Here is a 27,079-nt window from a genome sequence, read left to right on the forward strand (position 1 = left end):
TAGTAGTAGTAGCAGTAGCAGCAGTAGAGTAGTAGTAGCAGCAGTAGTAGAAGTAGTAGTAGCAGCAGTAGCAGCAGTAGAAGTAGTAGCAGAAGTAGGAGTACTAGTAGTAGTAGCAGTAGTAGTAGTAGCAGCAGTAGTAGTAGTAGTAGTAATAGTGCGTTTGTGTAGTAGCAGTAGTAGTAGTAGTAGTAGTATTAGTAGTAGTAGAAGTAGCAGCAGCAGTACTAGTTGTAATAGTAATAGTAGTTGTAGCAGTTTAAGTAGTAGTAATAGCAGTAGTAGTAGTAGTATTAGTAGTAGTAGTACTAGTAGCAGTAGTGGTAGCAGCAGTAGAGTAGTAGTAGCAGCAGTAGAGTAGTAGTGACAGCAGTAGCAGCAGTAGTAGCAGCAGCAGAAGCAGTAGTATAAGTATGAGTAATAGTACTAGTAGTAGCAGTAATAGTATTAGTAGCAGCAGCACTAGTAGTTGTCGCAGCAGTAGTAGTAGTAGTGTGTTTGTGTAGTGGTAGTCAGAGTGTATTTGTGTTTGTGTAGTAGTAGTAGTAGTAGTAGTGTGTTTGTGTAGTAGCAGTAATAGTAGTCGTAGCAGTAGTAGTAATAGCAGTAGTAGTAGTAGTAGTACTAGTAGCAGCAGTAGTTGTAGTACTAGTAGCAGCACCAGCAATAGTAGTAGTAATAAAAGTAGCAGTAGTAGTAGTAGTAGTAGTAGTAGTAGTAGTAGTAGTAGTAATAGTAGCAGCAGCAATAGTAGTAGTAGTAGTAAAAGTAGTAGTAGCAGTAGTAGTAATAGTAGTAGTAGTAGCTGCAGTACCAGTAGTACTAGTACTAGTAGTAGTAGCAGCAGTAGTAGTAGTAGTAGACATAGTTGTGTGTTTGTGTAGTAGCAGTCGTAGTAGTAGTAGTAGTAGTAGTAGTAGTAGTAGTAGTAATAGTTGTAGTGTGTTTGTGTAGTAGTAGTAGTAATAGTAGTAGTAGTAGCAGCAGTAGTAGTAGTAGACATAGTTGTGTGTTTGTGTAGTAGCAGTAGTAGTAGTAGTAGTAGTAGTAGTAGTAGTAATAGTTGTAGTGTGTTTGTGTAGTAGTAGTAGTAATAGTAGTCGTAGTGTGTTTGTGTAGTAGTAATAGTAGTAGTAGTAGTAGTAGTAGTAGTAGTAGTAGTAATAGTTGTAGTGTGTTTGTGTAGTAGTAGTAGTAATAGTAGTCGTAGTGTGTTTGTGTAGTGGCAGCAGCAGTAGTAGTAGTGTGTTTGTGTTGTAGTAGTAGTAGTAGTGTGTTTGTGTAGTTGTCAAAGTGCCTGTACAGATAGAACTGAGTTAAGGTGGTGTTTTTGACAGCACTGCTTCTATACACTTTTATTGATTTTCATGCAATGTTTAAAAACTACATGAACAGAAAACTGGCAAATAAGAGGGGAGATCCACATGCAAGAGCCAATGGGAGGGGAAGGGATTGCAGTGGGAGGGGTCGGGATGTGGGGATATATATGGCAGAGAAAACCTGCAATAGACACACACACACACACACACACGCGCGCGCGTACGCGCACACACAAACCATTCAAGCCATCCATGGAACCGGCCCTTGATCTAGGATCACCCTAAACCCATATCCTCACCTTAACCACAGATCTGGGATCAGTTTAGCCTCCCAATATCCTAGCCCTAAACCCAATAGAGAGAAAAGTCAAACCTGACCTTGGATCAGCGTCTGGGTCATTTGAGGAGGAGGAGGAGGTTTGGGTAAGGGGTGTGGTGATGGGGGGGAACAGCAGGAACAGGAAGTGATGTCATAGTGATGTAATAGGTCATACCTTGGTCGCCGATCATCAGGTGAGCCAGACCTTAAAGGAAGACAAGAGCACAGTCAGCACAACAGAGGAGCATGGGGTGGTTGTCCTGACAAACACAATCATTCATCATAGCTACTTTTGCTAACATTAGCTAACAGTAGTGTTGTCACGCCCTGGCCTTAGTATTCTTTGTTTTCTTTATTATTTTAGTTAGGTCAGGGTGTGACATGGGGAATGTATGTGTTTTTGGATTGTCTAGGGGTTTGTATGTTAAATGGGTCAGTGTCTTGTCTAGGTGTTTGTATGTCTATGGCTGCCTAGATTGGTTCTCAATTAGAGGCAGCTGTGGTTCATTGTCTCTGATTGAGAGCCATATTTAAGGCAGCCATAGGCATTGGGTTTTGTGGGTAATTGTCTATGTAGAACGTTTGTAGCTTTTGTATTGCACTTACGTTTGTAGCTTTGTTTAGTTTTGTTATAAGTGTTCGTTTCGTGTTTCACTCGTCTCAAATAAAAGAGATGTATTTTTCACACGCCGCCAGTCTTTATCCTCAAGATCCTTTATCCTTGGTCGACTCATTGTTCCTCAAGACGATCGTGACAAGTGTCTTGTCCATGCTTCTATATCTGCATTGCTTGCTGTTTGGGGTTTATGTATAAGCACTTTGTGGTATCTGCTGATGTAGAAAGGGCTTTATAAATACATCTGATTGATTGATTGTTTGTGTGCGGTGAATATAAGTGTCTGTTTCAAGGTCTGAACTGTCACTGTAAACAATCAAACGAAGATGTAGTCTTTCTAGTGAGTGTTTAGTCACATAATAGCCCAGTGATTATCCTTTTGGAAATCGTTGCTACACTAGCGAGTTATCCTTACCTATACTGACGCGTCCCTGTAATATAAGACACAGGTCTTGCTTGCTTGTCTGTTTTTTAAATGTCTTTTCCCCCTATCTATCTATGGTGAAGGGGATGCTGAGGGCTGTTGAAGTCGCCCTCCAGTATTGTTATGTTGGTTTTTGGGGGCGTTTTTTTTATTTGACCTTAGTAATATCCTGTTTATATTTGCTATTTTATTCTATTTTTACTCTGTAAGTGTCCTAGGGTATCTTGAAAGGCACAAATACAATGTATTATTATGATACTTTCTGTCTCTAACCTTGAGTGGAGAGCCACTTGAAACATCAGGCATTTGTCCATGAAGGCAGTTTACTTACCGTCTGACTGCAACCCCCCCACACACACATGCGCGCACACACACACGGGGATGAGAGAGGGAGAGAGAGAGAAGGAGAGGTGGAGAGGGGGATGAGAGAGAGGGAGAGAGAGAGAGAGAGAGAAGGAAAGGTGGAGAGGAGAATGAGAGGGAGAGAGAAGGAGAGGTGGATGAGTGAGGGAGAGAGAGAAGGAGAGGTGGAGAGGGGGATGAGAGAGGGAGAGAGAGAGAAGGAGAGGTGGAGAGGGGGATGAGAGAGGGAGAGAGAGAGAAGGAGAGGTGGAGAGGGAGAGAGAGAGAAGGAGAGGTGGAGAGGGGGATGAGAGAGGGAGAGAGAGAGAGAGAGAGAGAGAGAGAGAGAGAGAGATAGAGAGGAGAGGTGGAGAGGGGTATGAGAGAGGGAGAGAGAGAAGGATAGGTGGAGAGGGGGATAAGAGAGGGAGAGAGACCCACCTGGGCTGTGGTGTTCTGGGAGCGTCCAGACGAAGGAGAGAGAAAGACAGACATTCATTAACACGCCATGCACAGCCGCTCATTACCACACCATCACCTTGGTTACACACATGCAGATCCACCCAGATGCCACCATTATACCATGCGGCACTGATAGCCTTTCATTCTTCCACATACACCAAATACACACACCCCAAGTACACACACCCCAAGTACACACACATGCCAGGGTTGCGGTCAATTTTCTCAATTTAGGAAGTCAATTGAAATTCAATTAATTTTAAAAATCTTCATACATTAATAGAATTTCAATAGACACGTACACAGGCGCACACGCACACGCACACACACAGTGGTCAGGGTTGATGAAAGCAGACACTCCTACCTGTGTGTTTGGAATCTGGAACATTTTATTCACCCAGAACTTACCTTCCAGCCTCCTGTACCAGAACACAGACACACACGCACACTCACACACCCGCGCACACTCACACACACACTCACACGCACACACACACTCACACATACACATGGACCATTGCAGTAATGAATAGATCGATGGATAACGGATAACTGGTGATAGGAAACAGCAGTGGAGGGAGAAACATGTTTTGGTCAGTACTAGAGTGTGTGTTTGTGTGAACCAAATCTCCCTTCCCCCTGTCATGTATTAACATGGTAGAAACCAAGCCCCAAGCCTCTACGGCTTACCTGCTAAATCAATTGTAAATGTTTAAGCAATGTGGCAAAAATTCCACCTTCAGTCCCGGTGCAAGAAAATGTGCGCCACGCTGCAATATTGTCGAAACAATTGCAGTGGCAATATGTCACTGGCCTCCCTTCCAACAACCCAACACGCTAATCAACACACTACACGACACTCGCCACATATTTCATCTTCCTATCACGCACAAACATTCTACACACCAGTGTTTCCCCTAGGATTGTTTTCAGCCGCGGTGGCAAAGGTAGTGTGGGGGTTGGGTGTTCTTTGCTGGGTGGGGGTCCGGGGGCAACACTGCACACTATAACACCAAGTTTCCATCCCAGATTTATCAACCAATTCATCAAAACTAATCAACAAGGGTTCTTATAGATTGACCCTAGTAGAGGGTGTGATAGTTAAATAGGGAGTAGAGTGGTAGAGGGATAAAGGCCCAGGGCAGCATATGTAACAGAGTCTCGCTTTCAGAACCCGGCAGTCTCTATGGTAACCTGTTCAGCAGAGAGGGAAGGGGGTTGCTATTGAGGCAAAGGTGGGGCCTAGATCTCAGAACTGTGACACACACACACACACACACACACACACACACACACACACACACAGCAACAGGTTGGTAGCTGCTGAACAATATAAAACAGGCTTGGTTCTGAACGCAACTCACCACCACTGGGATCTACTGATGACCACTGGGATCTACTGATCACCACTGGGATCTACTGATCACCACTAGGATATACTGATCACCACTGGGATCTACTGATGACCACTGGGATCTACTGATGACCACTAGGATATACTGATCACCACTGGGATCTACTGATCACCACTAGGATCTACTGATGACCACTGGGATCTACTGATGACCACTGGGATCTACTGATCACCACTAGGATATACTGATCACCACTAGGATATACTGATCACCACTAGGATATACTGATGACCACTGGGATCTACTGATCACCACTAGGATATACTGATCACCACTGGGATCTACTGATCACCACTAGGATATACTGATCACCACTGGGATCTACTGATCACCACTAGGATATACTGATCACCACTAGGATATACTGATGACCACTGGGATCTACTGATCACCACTGGGATCTACTGATGACCACTGGGATCTACTGATCACCACTAGGATATACTGATCACCACTGGGATCTACTGATCACCACTAGGATATACTGATCACCACTAGGATCTACTGATCACCACTAGGATATACTGATCACCACTGGGATCTACTGATCACCACTAGGATCTACTGATCACCACTAGGATATACTGATGACCACTGGGATCTACTGATCACCACTAGGATATACTGATCACCACTGGGATCTACTGATCACCACTAGGATATACTGATCACCACTGGGATCTACTGATCACCACTAGGATCTACTGATCACCACTAGGATATACTGATCACCACTAGGATCTACTGATCACCACTAGGATCTACTGATCACCACTAGGATCTACTGATCACCACTATGATCTCCTGATCACCACAGAGTTGATCACCACTAGGATCTAGGAACAAGACAAGTTGCTTACCCAGTCAGAGAGACTAACAATACTGTATAGGAAAGGGAGAATGGATGGTGTAACAGTCATATTAGAGACACAGGGCTTTCAGAAAGAATTCACACCCCTTGACTTTTTCCACATTTTGTTGTGTTACAAAGTGGGATTAAAATGTATTTCATTTCATTTTTCTGTCAACGATCTACACAAAATACTCTGTAATGTCAAAGTGGTAGAAGACACAAAAAACATTTGTAAAACATTTATTAAAAATAAAATACTAGTATATCTTGATTACGTAAGTATTCAATCCGCTGAGTAAATAAATGTTCGAATCACCTTTGGCAGCGATTACAGCTGAAAGTCTTTCTGGGTATTTCTCAAAGAGCTTTCCACATCTGAATTGTACAACATTTTCCCATTATTATTTTCAAAATTGTTCAAGCTCAAATTGGTTATTGGTCATTGTTAGACAGCCATCTTCAGGTCTTACCATAGATTTTCAAGCAGATTTAAGTCAAAACTGTAACTAGGCCACTCAGGAACATGCACTGTCTTCTTGGTAAGCAACTCCAGTGTAGATTTGGCCTTGTGTTTTAGATTATTGTCTTGCTGAATAGTGAATTAATCTCCCAGTGTCTGGTGGAAAGTAGACTGAACCAGGTTTTCCTCTAGGATTTTGCCTGTACTTAGCTAAAAAAGAATATCCAGAAAAACTACCCAGTCCTTAATAATTATACCAGAGTAGTGCAGTGTTCTAAGCACTGAAATATAAAAAAATAAAAATACCCATAACATGATGCTGTCACCACTTTGCTTGAAAATATGGAGAGTGGTACTCAGTAAGGTGTTTGTATTGGATTTGACCCAAACATAACACTTTCTATTCAGGACAAAAAATGTATTGCTTTGCCACTTTTTTTTACACTATTACTTTAATGACTTGTTACAAAAATGATGCATGTTTTGGAATATGTTTTTTTTGTACATGCTTCCTTCTTTTCACTCTGTCAATTAGGTTAGTATTGTTGAGTAACTACAATGTTGTCAATCCATCCTCAGTTTTCTCCAATCACAGTCACTAAACTCTGTAACAGTTTTAAAGTCACCATTGGACTCATGGTGAAATGCCTGAGTGGTTTCCTTCCTCTCTGGCAACTGAGTTAGGAAGGAAACCTGTATCTTTGTACTGACTGGGTGTATTAATACACCATCCAAAGTGTAATTAATAACTTCACCATGCTCAAAGGGATATTCAATGTTTGTTTTTTTGTTACCCATCTACCAATAGGTGCCCTTCTTTGCAAGGCATTGGAAAACCTCGCTGGCCTTTGTGGTTTTAATCTGTGTTTGAAATGCACTGAGGGACCTGTAGTTTTACAATATTATTACTAAGCTACACACCGAAGGAGTTATGGCTGATTTCCAACAATTCCATGTTCTGTCTGCCTGCTAGTTGTAGCAGTGTTGTAACCGCTAACCTTTGCTTTCACAGCAGTGCCGGCGAAGACTTTAGAATTATACGTTGTAAAAGGTAATGCTCGGAGCCTTGTGTAGAGAAGGCCTGTGTACAACATTTGAGAAGGTGATCTTGATCTGACTGATTGCTGGTTTTTAATGGTAGTAAGAATACCTGCACTCTCGGGAACTGAATTGAAATAGTGAGAATTGAGTTGACTGATCTTTGGAATTGAACTGAAGTGAACCAAATTGAATTCAAAATAGGCCTGGCAATAGTGAACTGATTGATTAGAGAGTTGACTGCTGTTAAGAAATGTAGATACCGTTAAAGAACTAAGCAAATAAGGAAAGGGTACCCCATGAATGAATGTGTGGACGCACACAATAACAGAATGATTGTGAATGAATGACCTGTTTGAACTGTTTATCACACGTTGACACTTATTGCACAGCCTGGCTACCTGATTATGCTGAAATTACCTGAACCACTTTCTGATCTCATTCATGGTCACAACATGGTGATGAATGACAAGATACAGTGGACAGCAGAGGATATGAATTCACTTGAGAAACTTAAACAATTATTAACCTCTTCCCCTTGTTTAGGACTGCCGGACCACTTTAAACCATTTCATCTATTTGTGTGTGAGAAAAATGGTTTTATATCATCTGTCCTTACACAGAATCACGGTGGGAAACAATGGCCTGTTGCATACTACTCCAAGAGACTTGGCAGTGTGGCACGAACTGCCCATCCCACTCCAGCACGGCTGCTGCGTTACCAAAATATGCATTTAACGACGTCCCACGTGACACTTAAACGAAATGTCACATAGGAAAACTTTACATGACCACATTGAGGACAAGTTGAAATTCAAAACCCCTGATTGGGATCCTTTATCCGGGATTGAAACTCTCAACAGTTTTCCATTGGCTCATCTATGGCCTAGTAATCCTTCCTGTTGTACTACTTATCATTGCTTGTGTTAAGAAACTTTGTGGCAAAACGGTTGATGCTGTACTCACTATGCCATTACTTACCACAGAAGAAGATGAGGCATCAGAGCCTTACCCCCCAGACTTGTTTCCCATGCCTGATTACATATCCGATGAGAACGATGCTAATCAAGAGCATCGTAATGACAACGTCGAGCTGATGGCGCACCTGGTGCTTGACGAGGGTCGACACAGTGAGTCCATGCAACTTATTATGTGACTCGTTAAGCACATTTTTACTTAAAAATTGCATTTTACTCCTGAACTTATTTAGGCTTGTCATAACAAAGGGGTTGAATACTTATTGACTCAAGACATTTCAAAAAATATTTTTTTAATTAATTTGTCAAATTTAGAAAAACATAATTCCACTTTGACATTATGGGCCATTGTGTGTAGGCCAGTGATAAAACAATCTCAATTTAATCACATTTAAATTCAGGCTGTAACAAAACAAAATGTGGAAAAAGTCAAGGGGTGTGAATACTTTCTGAAAGCACTGTATGGGTGTTTGTACACGACATGACCAAAAGTATGTGGACACCTGCTCATCGAACATCTCATTCCAAAATCATGGGCATTAATATGGAGTTGGTCCCCCCTTTGCTGCTATAACAGCCTCCACTCTTCTGGGAAGGCTTTCCACTAGATGTTGGAAAATTGCTGTGGGGACTTGCTTCCATTCCGCCACAAGAGCATTAGTGAGGTCAGGCACTGATGTTGGGCGATTAGGCCTGGCTCGCAGTCAGCGTTCCAATTCATCCTAAAGGTGTTCGATGGGGTTGAGGTCAGGGCTCTGTGTAGGCCAGTCATCTTATTCCACACCGATCTCAACAAACCATTTCTGTTTGGAACTCGCTTTGTGCACGGGGGCATTGTCAGGCTGAAACAGGAAAGGGCCTTCCCCAAACTGTTGCCACAAAGTTGGAAGCAAAGAATCGTCTAGAATGTCATTGTATTCTGTAGCGTTAAGATTTTCCTTCACTGGAACTAAGGGGCCTAGCCCTAACCATGAAAAACAATCCCAGACCATTATTCCTCCTCCACCAAACTTTACAGTTGGCACTATGCATTGGGCAGGTAGCATTCTCCTGGCATCTGCAAAACCCAGATTCCTCCGTTGGACTGCCAGATGGTGAAGTGTGATTCATCACTCCAGAGAACGCGTTTCTACTGCTCCAATGGCGACGAGTCCAATGGCGACAAGCTTTACACCACTCCAGCTGATGCTTGGCATTGTGCAGGGTGATCTTTGGCTTGCTCGGCCATGAAATGGCTCCCGACAAACAGTTCTTGTGCTGACGTTGCTTCCAGAGGCAATTTGGAACTGGGTAGTGAGAGTTGGCCTACCACTTTGCGGCTGAGCCGTTTTTGCTCCTAGACGTTTCTACTTCACAATAACAGGACTTACAGTTGAACGGGGCAGCTTTAGCAGTGAGGAACTGACTTGTTGGAAAGGTGGGAATCCTATGACGGTACCACGTTGAATGTCACTGAACTCTTCAGTAAGGCCATTCTACTGCCAATGTTTGTCTATGGAGATTGCATTGCTGTATGCACGATTTGATATACCTGTCAGCAACGGGTGGGGCTGAATCCACTCATTTGAAGGGGTGCCCACATACTTTTGTATATATAATGTATGTGTGCGTGTGTGCGAGATGACATCACAATGTTACAAGGTAGGGTTTGGGTAAGGCCTTACCTTCGCTGCAGTCGTTGCCTTTGTAGCCGGTGCCGGTACAGTCGCAGACGGCCCTCATCTCGACAACAGAACACACCCCTCCGTTCTGACACACGTGGGCCGGCCCACACCCGTTTCCCACGGTAACACCCTCCGATCCTTCCAGAACGGCCACCGACCCGTTGATGGTGACCCCAGCGAGCCAGCCAGCAAAAGAGGCGTGGTCTCTTACACCAGGGGAAGTGAGGCGGAGCGGCGAGGCATGGAGCTCTGGGGAAACCCCGCCCATAAAAGTGTGGCTAAACACTGTCATGTCTTTCCGTTTGCTCTTTACCTCCGCCCATCCCTCCATCTTTCCATCCACCTCAAGGCTTGTGTTCCTCCAGTCCCGTTTCACACGCACGGCATGCCAGTGGCCGTCGCTCACGGCGACCCCGGAACTCACCTCGGCTGGCTCGGCACAGAAGATTGAGAATCGTAGGCGGAGTTTTCCATGTAGCAACAAGAGTTCCAAGAAGTCGCAGAATCCTTCGTCGTCAAGGTAAAGCAGCAGCCCGTCCGCGCTGTGAGTTCTAACGCTGAACGACAGAATGCTCTCGCAGCACGCGTTCCACACCGGGAACCGCCCCCACTGTCCCGAAACCCCCCCAAACTCTAGCACCTCCCCTCTGGATCCCCCAACGCTACAGAGGCACAGCCAGACACACAGCAGGGGGGCCGCGGCCCCCACACACACCGCCATCACACACACGCGCACACACATACACACACCGCACGCACGCACACACACGCAGACGCAGGCTAGAGCTGGGCAGCACAAACTACTCTACAGCTCATGGTGCGAACACCCTTGGGAGCACCCTATAGTCTTCTTAGAGCCCTTCCTAGCTCCCTACAGTCTTCTTAGAGCCCTTCCTAGTACCCTACAGTCTTCTTAGAGCCCTTCCTAGCACCATACAGTCTTCTTGGGGGCCTTCTTAGCACCATACAGTCTTCTTGGGGGCCTTTGTAGCACCCTATAGTCCTCTTAGGGCCCTTCCTAGCACCCTACACCCTCCATAGAGGGTTCCTCTGACTGCCAGTCACGTGGTGCTAGAGCTCTGTGTTTCTAGTTCTAGTCTTCTATAGTCTATCAGCTAGTCTCTGTGTCTCCTCCTTCCTCCTCCCTCGTCTTCCTTCAATGGTGTGTGGGTGTGGGTGTTAGAGAAATGAGGGGTGCAGTGCGGGATCCATATCGGTGCCTTCGTTAGTTCCTGTTCCCCTCAGAGAGAGAGAATACACCGCCACACACCGTCAGCAGATGGAGCATCTCCCCCGCAGTTCTCCCTCTCTCAGCGGGGTCGTGGGTTCAGCGCTGTGAATGTGTGTCCCTCACAGCCGTGTCATCACTCTTTTCTTTCCAGTGACCTACAGAGGGAAGGGACAGCATTATCAGCCTGGGTCAGATACACACACACACACACACACACACACACACACACACACACACACACACACACACACACACACACACACACACACAGTCTTCCCAGACAGTCCTCATACCACCCACTACCAACGTGTAATATACCAGTGGGTCTTTTCAGGAATAAGTTAGTTACAGAATATCCAGATGCATGTCATGTGTTGTGTAGAATATATATTATTGTCAGTCAAGTAGAACAGGGAATCATTTCAGTTCTACTTATTGCATTTCTATCTACAAACGTTTTGAACGTTTTACCTCACTGAAAACAAACACCTCCAAAAGGCTAAATATTTTAACATTCCAACATGAACACTTCGTGCCTCAGCAAGTGCTTTGGAAGTGCAACAAATAAGTTTATCGTGCGATGCGGAGGATGACTCAAATGCGCCTCATTTATCGAATGAACCCCCTTTTCACACCATAGGAAAAGGCAGTTTACACACGCTCGCCTCTCCTGCGCCTGACCATGAACTGTGTTAACGTGGTTGAGATTAGGGTTCCAAATCACAGTATTGATAGACTCGGTAAAATGAGAGCGATTTAAATATCGATTGTCGATCTGCGGCCATTCTTCTCCCTCTTCTAAAAAACGGTATCAATGTGTGTGTGCGCGTGCGTGCGCTATTCATCTCCTCCTGTGAGCTCTAGCTCCCGGTTACACCGGGTTTCCATCTGCCCCACCTGCGCGTGAGAATCAATATACTGAAAACACAGCCACGAGAAAAATGCCTTATTAGGCTATTACAATTAAATAGGTAGGCTATATATAGCCTAAAGCAAAGCCCTAGTATAATACACACACACACCGAGATAAACATGTCTCATCCTACCTTACACACATTTTCTGGTCGTTGTTACTGTGGCTACTCATCGATTTTCTCAATTTCATCTGATAACAATCACCACGTTGTGAGAGGACATGACAGCAACCAAACCTTTCCGGGCAAATACCCGTTTGATAGCCCTACCGAAATTAGAACAATCGCAGCCACTTCTCGATCAAACAGCCCGGTGGTACCAAACGCATCTCTCTCTCTCACTCACTCTCGCTCGCTCTCTCTCTTTACCCGGGAGGAGAAGGTGCAGTCTGCTGCTCCGTGCGTCACGTGGCTAATGGAGGGTGAGAAAAGGAGGAGAGGATGGGCGGGGCCGCTCTGCTGCGGCACCTTGGACAGCCGGCTCACTGTCTGAAACACGATTACCGGAGAGGACCGAATACGACTGGGACATCCGAGTCATTACCTTTCGCTATGATAATGACTGTCGGTGTGATGATAAAGCAATTGCAAATATTCTAAGGTGATTCATGGTTAGTCATTAATTAATCATTGATTATTACAGCCAGAAGTCTGAACCGAGAGAACATCCATGGTTCGAGATGGAAAACCGTGGGAGAAAAACGACAACGTTGTTTCTACATCACGCTCCAGCAGCGTTCCCCCCTCTGCTCCTGCCATCAATTATCTCTCTCGCTTCTTTCTCTCCCAATCACACACACACACAATCTTACACTTTATCTCCATATGGACACAGTGAGAGGTGTGTATTTCCTGGGCTGTGCATCTGTTCCAGAGAGGGAATCCCCAGCTGAATCCTGTCTGTCAGAACGGTCTCTCTGGGTACCCTGCCACATCTGCTACCCACTCTCTGGAGCAGCAAGATCTCAAAGTTCCCCTTAGAAATTCGACATATGATGAACGTCAATAGTTGACGCATAAATTCCCGGCGTGGTTACAGGGTTGAAACAGAAACAACTCCAAGGTTAACAGTTTAGGGATTAATTCCGAGTGGTTAAGGTGATGGCTATGGTTTGGGGAACGCTTAAAACAAAATAATTAAAAGCAAGGCTCATTTTCTCACAGCTTGGTGGTGCGGTGGTCTAAACAGCCACTCTGGCTCTGAACAGCAGTTTGTTTTAGATCCTACATCAACATATATCGACCTGATCACCAGTCTATTTCTAGTGATCAGGCTGCTCTGGAGCTCTGCTACTGCACACACAGCTGCACACACACAGCTGCACACACACAGACACACACAGCTGCACACACACACAGCTGCACACACAGACACACACAGCTGCACACACACAGACACACACAGCTGCACACACACAGACACACACATCTAATTGTAAGGTGTTCCTATTGATGCTGTATTCACGCCATCGCCCTGCGGCCATTTTGATATGAGAACTCCTGGTGAACTAGTGGGCCAGGAAGTGGAAAAGCTGTTTTGACGGGTAATGAAATGTCTATGTGGCCACAGCCTTTTATAGACTTCCGATATTGTCTACTTCTCTTCCCCCTCTCTCCCTGGCACTCCCTCCTCCCCACTTCCTCTCCCCCTCTGTCCCTGGCACTTCCTCTCTCCCTGGCACTCCCTCCTTCCATTCCTCCTCCCCACTTCCTCTCCCCCTCTGTCCCTGGCACTCCCTCCTTCCATTCCTCCACCCCTCTCCCTCCTCCCCACTTCCTCTCCCCCTCTCTCCCTGGCACTCCCTCCTTCCATTTCTCCACCCCTCTCCCTCCTCCCCACTTCCTCTCTCCCTGGCACTCCCTCCTTCCATTTCTCCACCCCTCTCCCTCCTCCCCACTTCCTCTCTCCCTGGCACTCCCTCCTTCCATTTCTCCACCCCTCTCCCTCCTCCCCACTTCCTCTCTCCCTGGCACTCCCTCCTTCCATTTCTCCACCCCTCTTCCTCTCCCTCCTCCCCACTTCCTCTCTCCCTGGCACTCCCTCCTTCCATTTCTCCACCCCTCTTCCTCTCCCTCCTTCTCTCTGACAGGCTGACAGTGAGAAGTAACCCCTGACTCTATGCCCATTCAGCAGAGAGAAGGTCAGGGCACACTGTTCGTGTATGTGTTATTGTGTGCACGTGTGTGCGTGTCTGTGTGTGTGTGTGTGCATATGTGTTTATGTGAACTGCCGGCTGAGAGAAAATACTGCCAAAAATAAAACTTCAGTTGTCAGCATACAGAGTGTGTGTCTGTGTGTTAGAGTGTGTGTTAGAGTGTGTGTCTGTGTGTGTGTGTTAGTGTGTGAATCTGTGTGTGTTAGAGTGTGTGTCTGTTGTCTGTGTTAGAGTGTGTATCTGTGTGTGTTAGGGTGAGTGTCTTTGTGTGTTACAGTGAGTGTCTGTGTGTGTTTCTGTGTGTTAGAGTGAGTAATCTGTGTGTGTTACAGTGAATGTCTGTGTGTTACAGTGAATGTCTGTGTGTTACAGTGAGTGTGTGTGTGTGTGTGTGTTACAGTGAGTGTCTGTGTGTGTTACAGTGAGTGTCTGTGTGTTACAGTGAGTGTCTGTGTGTGTTACAGTGAGTGTCTGTGTGTTACAGTGAGTGTCTGTGTGTGTTACAGTGAGTGTCTGTGTGTTACAGTGAGTGTCTGTGTGTGTTACAGTGAGTGTCTGTGTGTTACAGTGAGTGTCTGTGTGTGTTACAGTGAGTGTCTGTGTGTGTTACAGTGAGTGTCTGTGTGTTACAGTGAGTGTGTGTGTGTTACAGTGAGTGTCTGTGTGTTACAGTGAGTGTCTGTGTGTGTTACAGTGAGTGTCTGTGTGTGTTACAGTGAGTGTCTGTGTGTGTTACAGTGAGTGTCTGTGTGTTACAGTGAGTTCCTGTGTGTGTGTTATAGTGTGTCTGTGTGTGTGTTACAGTGTGTGTTAGAGTGTGTGTGTGTGTTATAGTGTGTGTGTTATAGTGTGTGTGAATGCCTGGTGTTTAGCGGTGCTCTGGTCTATATTGGTCAGACAGATACTCCCACTCTCAAAGAGACTCAATGGGTCACAGAGGGATGGAGAGAGAGAGAAGGGGAGAGAGAGAGAGAGAGAGAGAGAGAGAAGGGGGAGAAAGAGAGAGAGAGAAGGGGGGGGGAGAGAGAGAGAGAGAGGTGTGTGTGTGGTAGAGGTCATCCTTCTTCTACCTAACTCTCATTTATAATGATAATATGGCCCTGACATTAGAGAATGATTGCAAGTTCTAGGAGCAAATAACATTAAAAACACACACACACACACACACACACACACACACACACACACACACACACACACACACACACACACACACACACACACACACACACACACACACACACACACACACGGGTATATATCTATTGTTCATTACAACCTTCTACAGACATTACTATTGATCACCTGACCAACAGGTGGAGACTGACAGCAGAGCAGATAGGCTTGTGTGTGTGTGTGTGTGTGTGTGTGTGTGTGTGTGTGTGTGTGTGTGTGTGTGTGTGTGTGTGTGTGTGTGTGTGTGTGTGTGTGTGTGTGTGTGTCCTAATGGAAAGGCTACAGATTGATAGTTATAGTTCCTCAGGCCACTGAGCCACCTACAGGTATATATTCAGAACCAGTCCAAAGTTTGGACACACCTACTCATTCAAGGGGTTTTCTTTATTTGTACTATTTTCTACATTGTGGAATAATAGTGAAGACATCAAAACTATGAAATAACACATGGAATTATGTAGTAACCAAAAAAGTGTTAAACAAATGAAAATATTTTTTATATTTGGGATTCTTCAAATAGCCACCCTAATATGGAGTCCACACCATATTTCTTCCACCAGTTCAATAATTGCACACTTCAGCAAGAAGGGGAAATGAACGAGTGCACACTTCATGGAGAAGGGGAAGTGAACGAGTGCACACTTCAGGGAAAAGGGCTGTCTGGGCCAAAGAGAAGTGTATATCTACAAGAAGTGCCCTATTTTGCTGTGTGTGTGTGTGTGTGTGTGTATGTGTAGGCTGATGAGTTGATGATACTATCACAGAGACGTAGCAGATCAAAGCGCTACCATGGTGACGCCAGCAGCACTCTGTTTAGCTACTCATTTAATTATCTTTAGCTGTTCCGAACAAAGTGGCTGAAAGCACACTCTCTCTCACACACACATACGCACACACACACACACACACCTGTATCTTTATGTGAGAGAGAGAGTGTGTGTGTTAATGTGTGTAACGGGGTGCGTACTGGCGGCAGAGAAGTCAGGCACAGGAGAGCGAAAACTGATTTACAACGGTGTCGTTTAATAAACATAAAAACCACCGTAAACAGAACAATCAATGAATGTGTCAAATTAAACCCGGTAACCACCAGCATAACGTACACAAGCACGACAAGAAACAATTCCGAACAAGGACATGGGGGGAACAGAGGGTTAAATACACAACATGTAATGATGGAATTGAAACCAGGTGTGAGGGAAGACAAGACAAATCCAATGGAAAATGAAAGGTGGATCGGCGATGGCAAGAAGGCCGGTGACGTCGACCGCCGAGCGCCGCCCGAACTAGGAGAGGGACCGACTTCGGTGGAAGTCGTGACAGTACCCCCCCCCTTGACGCGCGGCTCCAGCAGCTCGCTGACACCGGCCTCTGGGACGACCCGGAGGGTGAGGCGCCGGGCGATCCGGACGAAGACGGTGGAACTCCTGCAGCATTGAAGGGTCCAACACGTCCTCGACCGGAACCCAGCACCTCTCCTCCGGACCGTACCCCTCCCACTCCACGAGATACTGAAGGCCCCTCGCCCGGCGCCTCGAATTCAGTATGGAGCGAACGGAGTACGCCGGGGCCCCCCCGATGTCCATAGGGGGCGGAGGAACCTCCCGCACCTCAGACTCCTGGAGTGGACCAGCCACCACCGGCCTGAGGAGAGACACATGGAACGACGGGTTAATACGGTAATCGGGTGGAAGTTGTAACCTATAACAAACCTCGTTCACTCTCCTCAGGACTTTAAATGGCCCCACAAACCGCGGACCCAGCCTCACTGCGGTGGCGATCTGCGTTCTCCTTTTGGCGCATCACGGCCTGCTGAAGGTGAACACGGACAGCTTCCCATGTCTCCTCCGCACGCCTGAACCAGTCGTCCACCGCAGGAACCTCGGTCAGACTCTGATGCCAAGGCGCCAGAACCGGCTGGTACCTCAGTACGCACTGAAAGGGGGAGAGGTTAGTGGAGGAGTGGCGAAGCGAGTTCTGTGCCATCTCGGCCCAGGGCACGAACGCCGCCCACTCCCCCGGCCGGTCCTGGCAATAGGACCGCAGAAACCTGCCCACATCCTGGTTTACTCTCTCCACCTGCCCATTACTCACGGGGTGAAACCCTGAAGTAAGGCTGATCGAGACCCCCAGACGTTCCATGAACGCCTTCCAGACCCTAGACGTGAACTGGGGACCTCGATCAGACACTATATCCTCAGGCACCCCGTTGTGCCGGAAGACGTGCGTAAACAAGGCCTCCGCAGTCTGTAGGGCCGTAGGGAGACCGGGCAGAGGGAGGAGACGACAGGACTTAGAGAAACGATCCACAATGACCAGGATCGCGGTGTTACCCTGTGAGAGTGGAAGATCGGTCAGAAAATGGACGGGAGCGGGCTCTGGACGGGAGCGGGCTCTGCATGTCCGTGTCCAGCTCCCACACTACCGGACCCACCAGGTAGGAGGCGGGGAGTATGGGAGTGGGATCCATGGGCCGCTCCTCTGTGTCATACAGCCGAGACAATGTGTCTGTCTTAACGTTCTGGTAGCCTGGTCTGTAGGAAAGGGTAAACACAAAACGGGTGAAAAACATGGCCCACCTTGCCTGGCGAGGGTTCAGTCTCCTCGCCGCCCGGATGTACTCCAGATTACGGTGGTCAGTCCAGATGAGAAAAGAGTGTCTAGCCCCCTCAAGCCAATGTCTCCACGCCTTCAAGGCCTTGATGACAGCAAACAGCTCCCGGTCCCCCACGTCATAGTTTCGCTCCGCCGGGCTGAGCTTCTTCGAGAAGAAGGCACAGGGGCGGAGCTTAGGTGGCGTACCCGAGCGCTGAGAGAGAACAGCTCCTATCCCAGCCTCAGATGCATCCACCTCCACTATGAACGCCAAAGAGGGATCCGGATGGGCCAGCACGGGAGCCGAGGTAAACAGAGCCCTCAGGTGACTAAAAGCCCTGTCCGTCTCAGCTGACCACTGCAAGCGTACCGGGCCCCCCTTCAGCAGTGAGGTAATGGGAGCCGCTACCTGACCAAAACCCTGGATAAACCTCCGGTAGTAGTTGGCAAACCCTAAGAACCGCTGCACCTCCTTTACCGTGGTGGGAGTCGGGCAATTACGCACGGCTGAAATGCGGTCACTCTCCATCTCCACCCCTGAGGTGGAAATGCGATACCCTAGGAAGGAGACGGACTGCTGGAAGATCAGGCATTTCTCAGCGTTGACGTACAGGTCATGCTCCAACAGGCGACCAAGCACCCTGCGCATCAGGGACACATGCTCGGCACGTGTAGCGGAGTATATCAGAATGTCATCAATATACACCACTACACCCTGCCCGTGCAGGTCCCTGAAAATCTTGTCTACAAAGGCTTGGAAGACTGGTGGGGCATTCATCAACCCGTACGGCATGACGAGATACTCATAGTGCCCTGAGGTGGTACTGAAAGCCGTCTTCCACTCGTCTCTCTCCCGGAAACGCACCAGGTTGTAAGCGCTCCTGAGATCTAGTTTGGTGCATTGACTCAATCGCTGTGGCTATGAGCGGTAGCGGGTAACTATACCTCACAGTGATCTGGTTCAGACCCCGATAGTCAATACACGGGCGCAGACCTCCCTCCTTTTTCTTCACAAAAAAGAAACTTGAGGAGGTGGGTGAAGTGGAGGACCGAATGTACCCCTGACGCAGGGATTCGGAGACATATGTTTCCATAGCCTCCGTCTCCGCCTGTGAGAGGGGATACACGTGACTCCTGGGAAGTGCAGCGTCTACCAGGAGATTTATTGCACAATCGCCCCGTCGATGGGGTGGTAATTGAGTCGCCTTCTTTTTGGAGAAGGCGAGAGCCAAATCAGAATATTCAGGGGGAATGCGCATGGTGGAGACCTGGTCGAGAGTGGTCTGGACTCTCCACCGTAGTAGCACCAACAGAACCCCCTAAACACCTCCCCGAGCACTCTCGCGACCACCCCGTGAGAGCCCTCTGTGGCCAAGAAACAGTGGGGTTATGACAAGCTAACCAGGGTAGGCCTAGCACCACAGGAAACCCAGGAGAGTCAATAAGGAAGAGACTAATTCTGTCCTTGTGACCCCCTTGCGTCACCATGCCCAGAGGAGTGATGACCTCTCTAATCAACCCTGACCCTAATGGTCGACTATCTAAGGCATGAACGGGAAAGGGCACAGCCACGGGAACAATGGGGATCCCTAAACTATGGGCGAACGCTCTATCAATAAAATTCTCAGTCGCACCTGAATCGACGAGCGCCTTATGCTGGGAATGCGGGGAAAACTCAGGGAAAGTGACATACACAAACATATGTGCAACAGAGGGCTCTGGGTGAGAATGGTGCCGGCTCACCTGGGGTGACACCAGCGCGCCCTGCCTGCTGCCTCGATACCTAGAGGAACAAACCCGACACCGACTGGCAGTGTGACCTCTGCGGCCACAGATGGTGCACGAGCTGGAACCCCCCCTGTCTCCCTGCGCACCGCCCCTCCCAGCTCCATGGATATCGGAGAGGGGGTGCGTGGGGATGGAACCAACAGACCCCGATCTGAACGTCCGCGGGTAGCCAGCAGGTTGTCCAGCCGGATGGACAGATCCACCAGCTGGTCGAACGTGAGGGTGGTGTCTCTGCAGGACAACTCCCAACGGACGTCCTCGCGCAGACTGCAGCGATAATGGTCGATCAGGGCCCTGTCGTTCCATCCTGCGCTGGCAGCCAGGGTCCGAAACTCCAAGGTGAACTCCTGTGCGCTCCTCGTCCCCTGCCTCAGATGGAAGAGGCGCTCACCCGCCGCTCTACCCTCGGGCGGGTGGTCGAAGACTGGTGAACTCCTCAAATTGGTCCAATGCCACATCTCCCTCTCTCCACACGGCGTTGGCCCACTCCAGGGCTTTCCCGGTGAGGCACGAGACAAGGGCGGACACCCTCTCACGGCCCGAAGCAGCCGGGTGGACGGTTGCCAGGTACAAGTCCAGTTCTAATAGGAACCCCTGGCAGATCGCAGTCGTCCCATCGTATTCCTGGGGCAGGGAGAGGCGAATCCCACTGGGACCAGGAGAAGGGGCGCGTAGTGGAGACCCCGGTTGTGCTGGTGGAGGCGATGGGAGAACTCCCCGTCTCTCCCAGCGGTCCATTGTCTGGACAACGCGGTCCATGGTGGTGCCAAGATGGTGGAGCATTGCTGCGTGCTCCCGGACGCGCTCCTCCACCCCTATACCCGGGGTACCTGCTCCTGCTGACTCCATAAGTTAGTCAGGAATTCTGTAATGGGGTGTAACAGAGAAGTCAGACGCAGGAGAGCGAAAACTGATTTACAACGGTGTCGTTTAATAAACATAAAAACCACCGTAAACAGAACAATCAATGAATGGGTCAAACAAAACCCGGTAACCCCCAGCATAACGTACACAAGCACTACAAGAAACAATTCCGAACAAGGACATGGGGGGAACAGAGGGTTAAATACACAACATGTAATTGATGGAATTGAAACCAGTTGTGAGGGAAGACAAGACAAATCCAATGAAAAATGAAAGGTGGATCGGCGATGGCTAGAAGGCCGGTGACGTCGACCGCCGAACGCCACCCAAACTAGGAGAGGGACCGACTTCGGCGGAAGTCGTGACAGTGTGAGAGAGAGAGAGAGAGAGAGAGAGAGAGAGAGAGAGAGAGAGAGAGAGAGAGAGAGAGAGAGAGAGAGAGAGAGAGAGAGAGAGAGAGTGAGTGTGTGTGTGTGGTATCTAGTGTTACAATAAAACTAGTTGTTGGAGGGAGAATTGACACTTAGCATCAGAAATTCATGAAAACAAAAATGTGCTTTTTTGGTCTTAATTTAAGGTTATGGTTAGGCATCATTTTATTTTATATTTTATTATTTAACCTTTATTTAACTAGGCAAGTCAGTGAAGAACAAGTTCTTACTTACAATGATGGCCTACCCCGGCCAAACCTGGACAACGCTGGGCCAATTGTGCGCCGCCCTAAGGGACCGGATGTGATACAGCCTGGATTCAAACCAGGGACTGTAGTGATGCCTCTTGCACTGAGATGCAGTGCCTTAGACCGCTGCGCCACTCGGGAGCCTAGAATAGCCATACGGTTAGCAGTGTGGTTAAGGTTAGGTTTACAATCACATTTTAAGAAGAGAAATTGTAGAAATAGGGAGAAGGGGGTAGCTGCATCCCAATATGAGAGGGTGTGTCGAAAGGAAAGTAGTGGGCGTATGGAAAGCAGAGGGTGTGTCAAAAGGATAGGTCGTGGTCGTGTGGAAAGGAGAGGGGTGTGTCAAAAGGATAGGTCGTGGTCGTGTGGAAAGGAGAGGGGTGTGTCAAAAGGATAGGTAGTGGTCGTGTGGAAAGGAGAAGGTGTGTCAAAAGGAAAGTAGTGGACGTGTCGAAAGGAGAGGGTGTGTCAAAAGGAAAGTAGTGGGCGTGTTGAAAGGAGAGGGTGTGTCAAAAGGAAAGTAGTGGGCGTGTTGAAAGGAGAGGGTGTGTCAAAAGGAAAGTAGTGGGCGTGTTGAAAGGAGATGGGTGTGTCAAAAGGAAAGTAGTGGGCGTGTTGAAAGGAGAGGGTGTGTCAAAAGGAAAGTAGTGGGCGTGTTGAAAGGAGATGGGTGTGTCAAAAGGAAAGTAGTGGGCGTGTTGAAAGGAGATGGGTGTGTAGAAAGGAGATGGGTGTGTCGAAAGGAAAGTAGTGGGTGTGTGGAAAGGAGTGAGGTGTGTCGAATGTCCTCTGTTATAGGCTATGTCCTCTGCTATAGGCTATGTCCTCTGCTATAGGGTATGTCCTCTGCTATAGGCTATGTCCTCTGCTATAGGCTATGTCCTCTGCTATAGGGTATGTCCTCTGCTATAGGGTATGTCCTCTGCTATAGGGTATGTCCTCTGCTATAGGGTATGTCCTCTGCTATAGGGTAGACAGTTTCGACTGAGCTGTGCTTTTCCCTCTATTTCTTACCATGCATCTATCCTACATTCAGCTAACAGTCCGTAAGACTTCTGTTTTTAAGCCAGAGGATGATTCGTATTTCACTGTTAGTTTTTTCACTAATAATTGTACATTTTCAGTTATAAAATTGACGATAACATGTTTTATTTTTTTATTTAAAGTACTGATGATGCGTGTACTGTTTCTTCATGCGTCGTATACGTGTGCTTACTGTGACTGTCACCCTGACACAAGGTAGCTACTTCCCATGCCGTTGCTGGACAGTAGTGCTTGTCAAGCAGGAGCTAAGGCCACTGTGTCCTGGTGCTGTTGCCATTCCTGCCATCCCCATTGAGTAGACTGTATGTGCATGTATAAAGGTGACATCTAGATGGTTATCAATAGTAGTTATTTTTTGTGTAGACCGCTATCCTATTTGAAATAAAATCATGGGAAGGAAAAAAATTGGCCGCGTTTGATTACCGCCGGTGACACGACTATGATACCCAATAGGAAGCTTCCCACTGGGCATCACGATTAGGTCAGCACGCATGTCCATACAACACCAGTGCACTGGTCACTGCTTATTGACTCGTCATGCAGCCCAATCAGCCACGCAAAAGAGGTCTTGAGTGCCAACAAATCTGCCCAATTAGCTGATTCGCTTTCATACACCCACTCCTTTCGACGCAGCCACTCGCCCATACTCCGATCGCCATATTGGCCTGCAGCTATCCATATTTGGAAATAGGCTGGGTTTATGACTTTGTGGCTGTGGTAACTAGTGACACTCACAGCCTTCTTTCTTCTCTCCCAGAGACCATTGTGATAGTCTCGCTGCCTACCTCTGAGTCCCTCCTCCTCTCTCCATCTGTCTCTAATCTATGTTACTCTTTCTCGTCCCATCGCCAGGTTGCTAGGTAACTGTGGTCCTTTGATCTAAAAGAGCAGGATGACAGGCACACATAATTGTGATGAAACACACACACACACACACACACATAACCTTCACATACCTTCATTCAAATTGCACCGTTGACACAAAACGATGAACACGAGGGAGGGGAAGAGAGAGGAGAGAAGGAGGGGAAACGGGAGAGAGAAAAGGGAGAGAAGTAGAGGAAGAAAGAGATGGGTGGCTGGGAGATTGATGCAGCACTTTTTCCATATTGATACAGATTGCCCAGGGCCTGTATCCACAAAGCATTTCAGAGTAGAAAATTGGTCATAAGCGCTGAGAATAGAGACGTTTTCCTCCTACTCTTCAGGGTAAAAATAAAAGCTATGCATGAAGCCTCTTTAGTCATAGTCGACAAATATTTAGGAGACCTCATGAGCTGTCCTAACCCTTTAAAGAGTTACCAGCAGGTATCTCAGATCTCAGGAGTCAATGGTTCCTGCGCCACATGCAATTGCTTTGGAGTTGTTAAAATAATGTTTTGATATTTCTATATCATTAATCCATAAATAATCACAGTATCTCTTGTGCCATTGACAATGATTTCACGAGGCCTATTCAAATCAAATCAAGTTTATTTTATATAGCCCTTCGTACATCAGCTAATATCTCGAAGTGCTGTACAGAAACCCAGCCTAAAACCCCAAACAGCAAGCAATGCAGGTGTAGAAGCACGGTGGCTAGGAAAAACTCCCTAGAAAGGCCAAAACCTAGGAAGAAACCTAGAGAGGAACCAGGCTATGAGGGGTGGCCAGTCCTCTTCTGGCTGTGCCAGGTGGAGATTATAACAGAACATGGCCAAGATGTTCAAAATGTTCATAAGTGACAAGCATGGTCAAATAATAATCAGGAATAAATGTCAGTTGGCTTTTCATAGCCGATCATTAAGAGTTGAAAGCAGCAGGTCTGGGACAGGTAGGGGTTCCATAATATTCACATGATATTCCTAAATACTTATAACAAATAAGCTAATTAAATGTTTTTCTTTCGATTATTTAATTACCTATGTTATTTCAAGTTATCCCTTTGGAGAGCAATATCGTTAATTGTTTAAATAAAAAAATAAAAAAATGCCTAAATTGGGAATGCCTATAAATTGGGCAAATTTAGACATCTTGGGCTTTTGTTAACTTTGACTGTGTTTGATGAAAAAGATAGACCTTTCAAACACTGTATGCAACGTCGTTTGAAACATTATCGGCAAGTGACTTGATGCCGACTGTGTTGATAATGCTGATATTGTCAAAATTCTGCTTTTAAGAACCATCAAAATTGGTTAAAAAAAAGTTATGCATGCCAACATATTAGGAGATAATTAAGAAAAGTGAACCTGTCAGGCAACATTATATAAATCGTTTTACTATTGCAACATTTGATGTACAGTCACATTCACCGTGGTTGCCTGCTATAGTGTTCATAGCTGGCTATGCCTCATTGCGATTGGTTATTCCCCATCATTTGCAACAATGTCCATGCGGTACCTCAAACTGTCGTGATTACCAGCTGAGAAACTTTCATTAATTGATTTTACTCCTGGCTCAGAGTTTGTCTGAGCAGTGTCTTAATTAACATCATTCTAAAACCTACTCTGAGCTGGGAGTTTTTTGTTGTTGTCTTTTACCAGTTTTTCTCAGGATTCCTAGGACTTTTTCTGAGATGCTACATGGATATGGGCCCAGGTCTGCTCTGCCATCTGGTGGACCAGACATCCCATTGCACTTTACATGCTATATTCATGTTTTAGGGGAATCTATACTGAACAAAAATATAAACACAACATGTAAATTGTTGGTCCCATGTTTCATGAGATGAAATAAAAGTTGCCAGAAATGTTCCATACACACAAAAAGATTATTTCTCTTAAATTCTGTAACTCAGTAAAATCTTTGAAATTGTTGCATGTTGCGTTTATGTTTTTGTTCAGTACATTTGGTGTTGTTCCCGGATGGGGTTGTTTAGACTACTTGATTTAAATCCTTACATCATCTAAATGTTATGATTATATTAAATTCATATTAAATGGGGCTACCAAGTGGCGCAGCCGTATAAGGCACTGCATCTCAGTCACTACAGACCCGGTTTGATTCCAGGCTGTATCACAACTGGCCGTGATTGGGAGTCCCATAGGGCGGCGCACAATTGGCCCAGTTTCGTCCGGGTTAGGGTTTGGCCGGAGTAGGCCGTCATTGTAAATAAGAACAAATTCTTTACTGACTTGCCTAGTTAAATAAAGGTAAAATAATTTAAAAATAATAATAACAAAATGCATTATGGGTGGTCCTTTAAACAGTATACAGTGCATTTGGAAAGTATTTAGACCCCTTGATTTAGACCCCACATTTTGTTACGTTACAGCCTGATTCTAAAATTAATTAAATAGTTTTTTCCCCCTCATCAATCTACACACAATACCCCATAATGACAAAGCAAAAACAGGTTTTTAGAAATGTTTGTAAATATATATATTTTTAAAACTGAAGTATCACAACTTTTGACTGGTACGGTATATAATAGTTTTTCCCCCTTATCAATCTACACACAATACCCCGTAAGGACATCACAATACCCCATAATGACAAAGAAAAAACAGGTTTTTATAAAAACAAAAATGAAATATCAAATTTACATAAGTATTCAGACCATTTACTCAGTACTTTGTTGAAGCACCTTTGGCAACAATTACAGCCTCGAGTCTTCTTGGGTATGACGCTACAAGCTTGGCACACCTGTATTTGGGGAGTTTCTCCTTATTCTTCTCTGCAGATCCTCTCAAGCTCTGTCAGGTTGGATGGGGAGCGTTGCTGCACAGCTATTTTCAGGTTTCTCCAGAGATGTTCGATTGGGTTCAAGTTCGGGCTCTGGCTGGGCCTCTCAAGGATATTCAGAGACTTGTTCTGAAGCCACGCCTGCGTTGTCTAGGCTGTGTGATTAGGGTCATTGTTCTGTTGGAAAGTGAACCTTCGCCCCAGTCTGAGGTCCTGAGCGCTCTGGAGCAGGTTTTCATCAAGGATCTATCTGTACTTTGCCCTGTTCATCTTTCGCTCGATCCTGACTAGTCTCCCAGTCTCTGAAAAACATCCCTACAGCATGATGCTGCTACCACCATGCTTCACCGTAGGGATGGTGCCTGGTTTCCTCCAGATGTGACGCTTGGCATTCAGGCCTTCAATCTTGGTTTCATCAGACCAGAGAATCGTGTTTCTCATGGTCTGAGAGTCTTAAGGTGCCTTTTGGCAAACTCAAAGCGGGCTGTCATGTGCCTTTTATTGAGGAGTGGCTTCCGTATGGCCACTCCACCATAAAGGCCTGATTGGTGGAGGGCTGCAGAGATGGTTGTCCTTCTGGAAGGTTCTCCCATCACCACAGAGGAACTCTAGAGCTCTGTCAGAGTGACCATTGTGTTCTTGGTCACCTGCCTGACAAAGGCCCTTCTCCCCCAATTGCTGTTTGGCCGGGCAGCCAGCTCTAGGAAGAGTCTTGGTGGTTCCAAAATACTTCAATTTAAGAATGATGGAGGCCACTGTGTCCTTGGGGACCTTCAAATGCTGCAGAAGTTACCCTTCCCCAGATCTGTACCTCGACACAATCCTGTCTCATAGCTCTATGGACAATTCTTTTAACCTCATGGCTTTGTTTTTGCTCTGACATGCACTGTCAACTGTAGGACCTTATATAGACAGGTGTGTGCCTTTCCAAATCATGTCCAATCAATTGAATTGACCACGGGTGAACTCCAATCAAGTTGTAGAAACATCTCAAGGATGATTAATGGAAACAGGATGCACCTGAGCTCAATTTATTTTGAGTCCCATAGCAAAGGGTCTGAATACTTATGTAAATAA

The 27,079-nt window shown here is 46.6% G+C and overlaps 1 protein-coding gene across 1 annotated transcript in view; it reads right to left on the reverse strand.

Annotated features, from left to right (window-relative positions):
- LOC120045353 (neurexin-1a-like) overlaps window positions 1-20,487 on the reverse strand; it is a 79,284-nt gene extending 58,797 nt beyond the window's left edge. The window contains exons 1-4 of the mRNA XM_038990232.1: window positions 20,278-20,487; window positions 12,381-12,523; window positions 9,890-10,551; window positions 1,814-1,843 (exon numbers count right to left, since the gene is read on the reverse strand). Of these exons, the coding sequence (XP_038846160.1) occupies window positions 1,814-1,843; window positions 9,890-10,551; window positions 12,381-12,523; window positions 20,278-20,487 (1,045 nt within the window). The remainder of the gene's footprint in view (window positions 1-1,813; window positions 1,844-9,889; window positions 10,552-12,380; window positions 12,524-20,277) is intronic.
- Window positions 20,488-27,079: the final 6,592 nt, after the last annotated feature.

This window comes from Salvelinus namaycush, chromosome 4, assembly GCF_016432855.1.
Source record: "Salvelinus namaycush isolate Seneca chromosome 4, SaNama_1.0, whole genome shotgun sequence".
NCBI classification, from domain to species: Eukaryota; Metazoa; Chordata; class Actinopteri; order Salmoniformes; family Salmonidae; genus Salvelinus; species Salvelinus namaycush.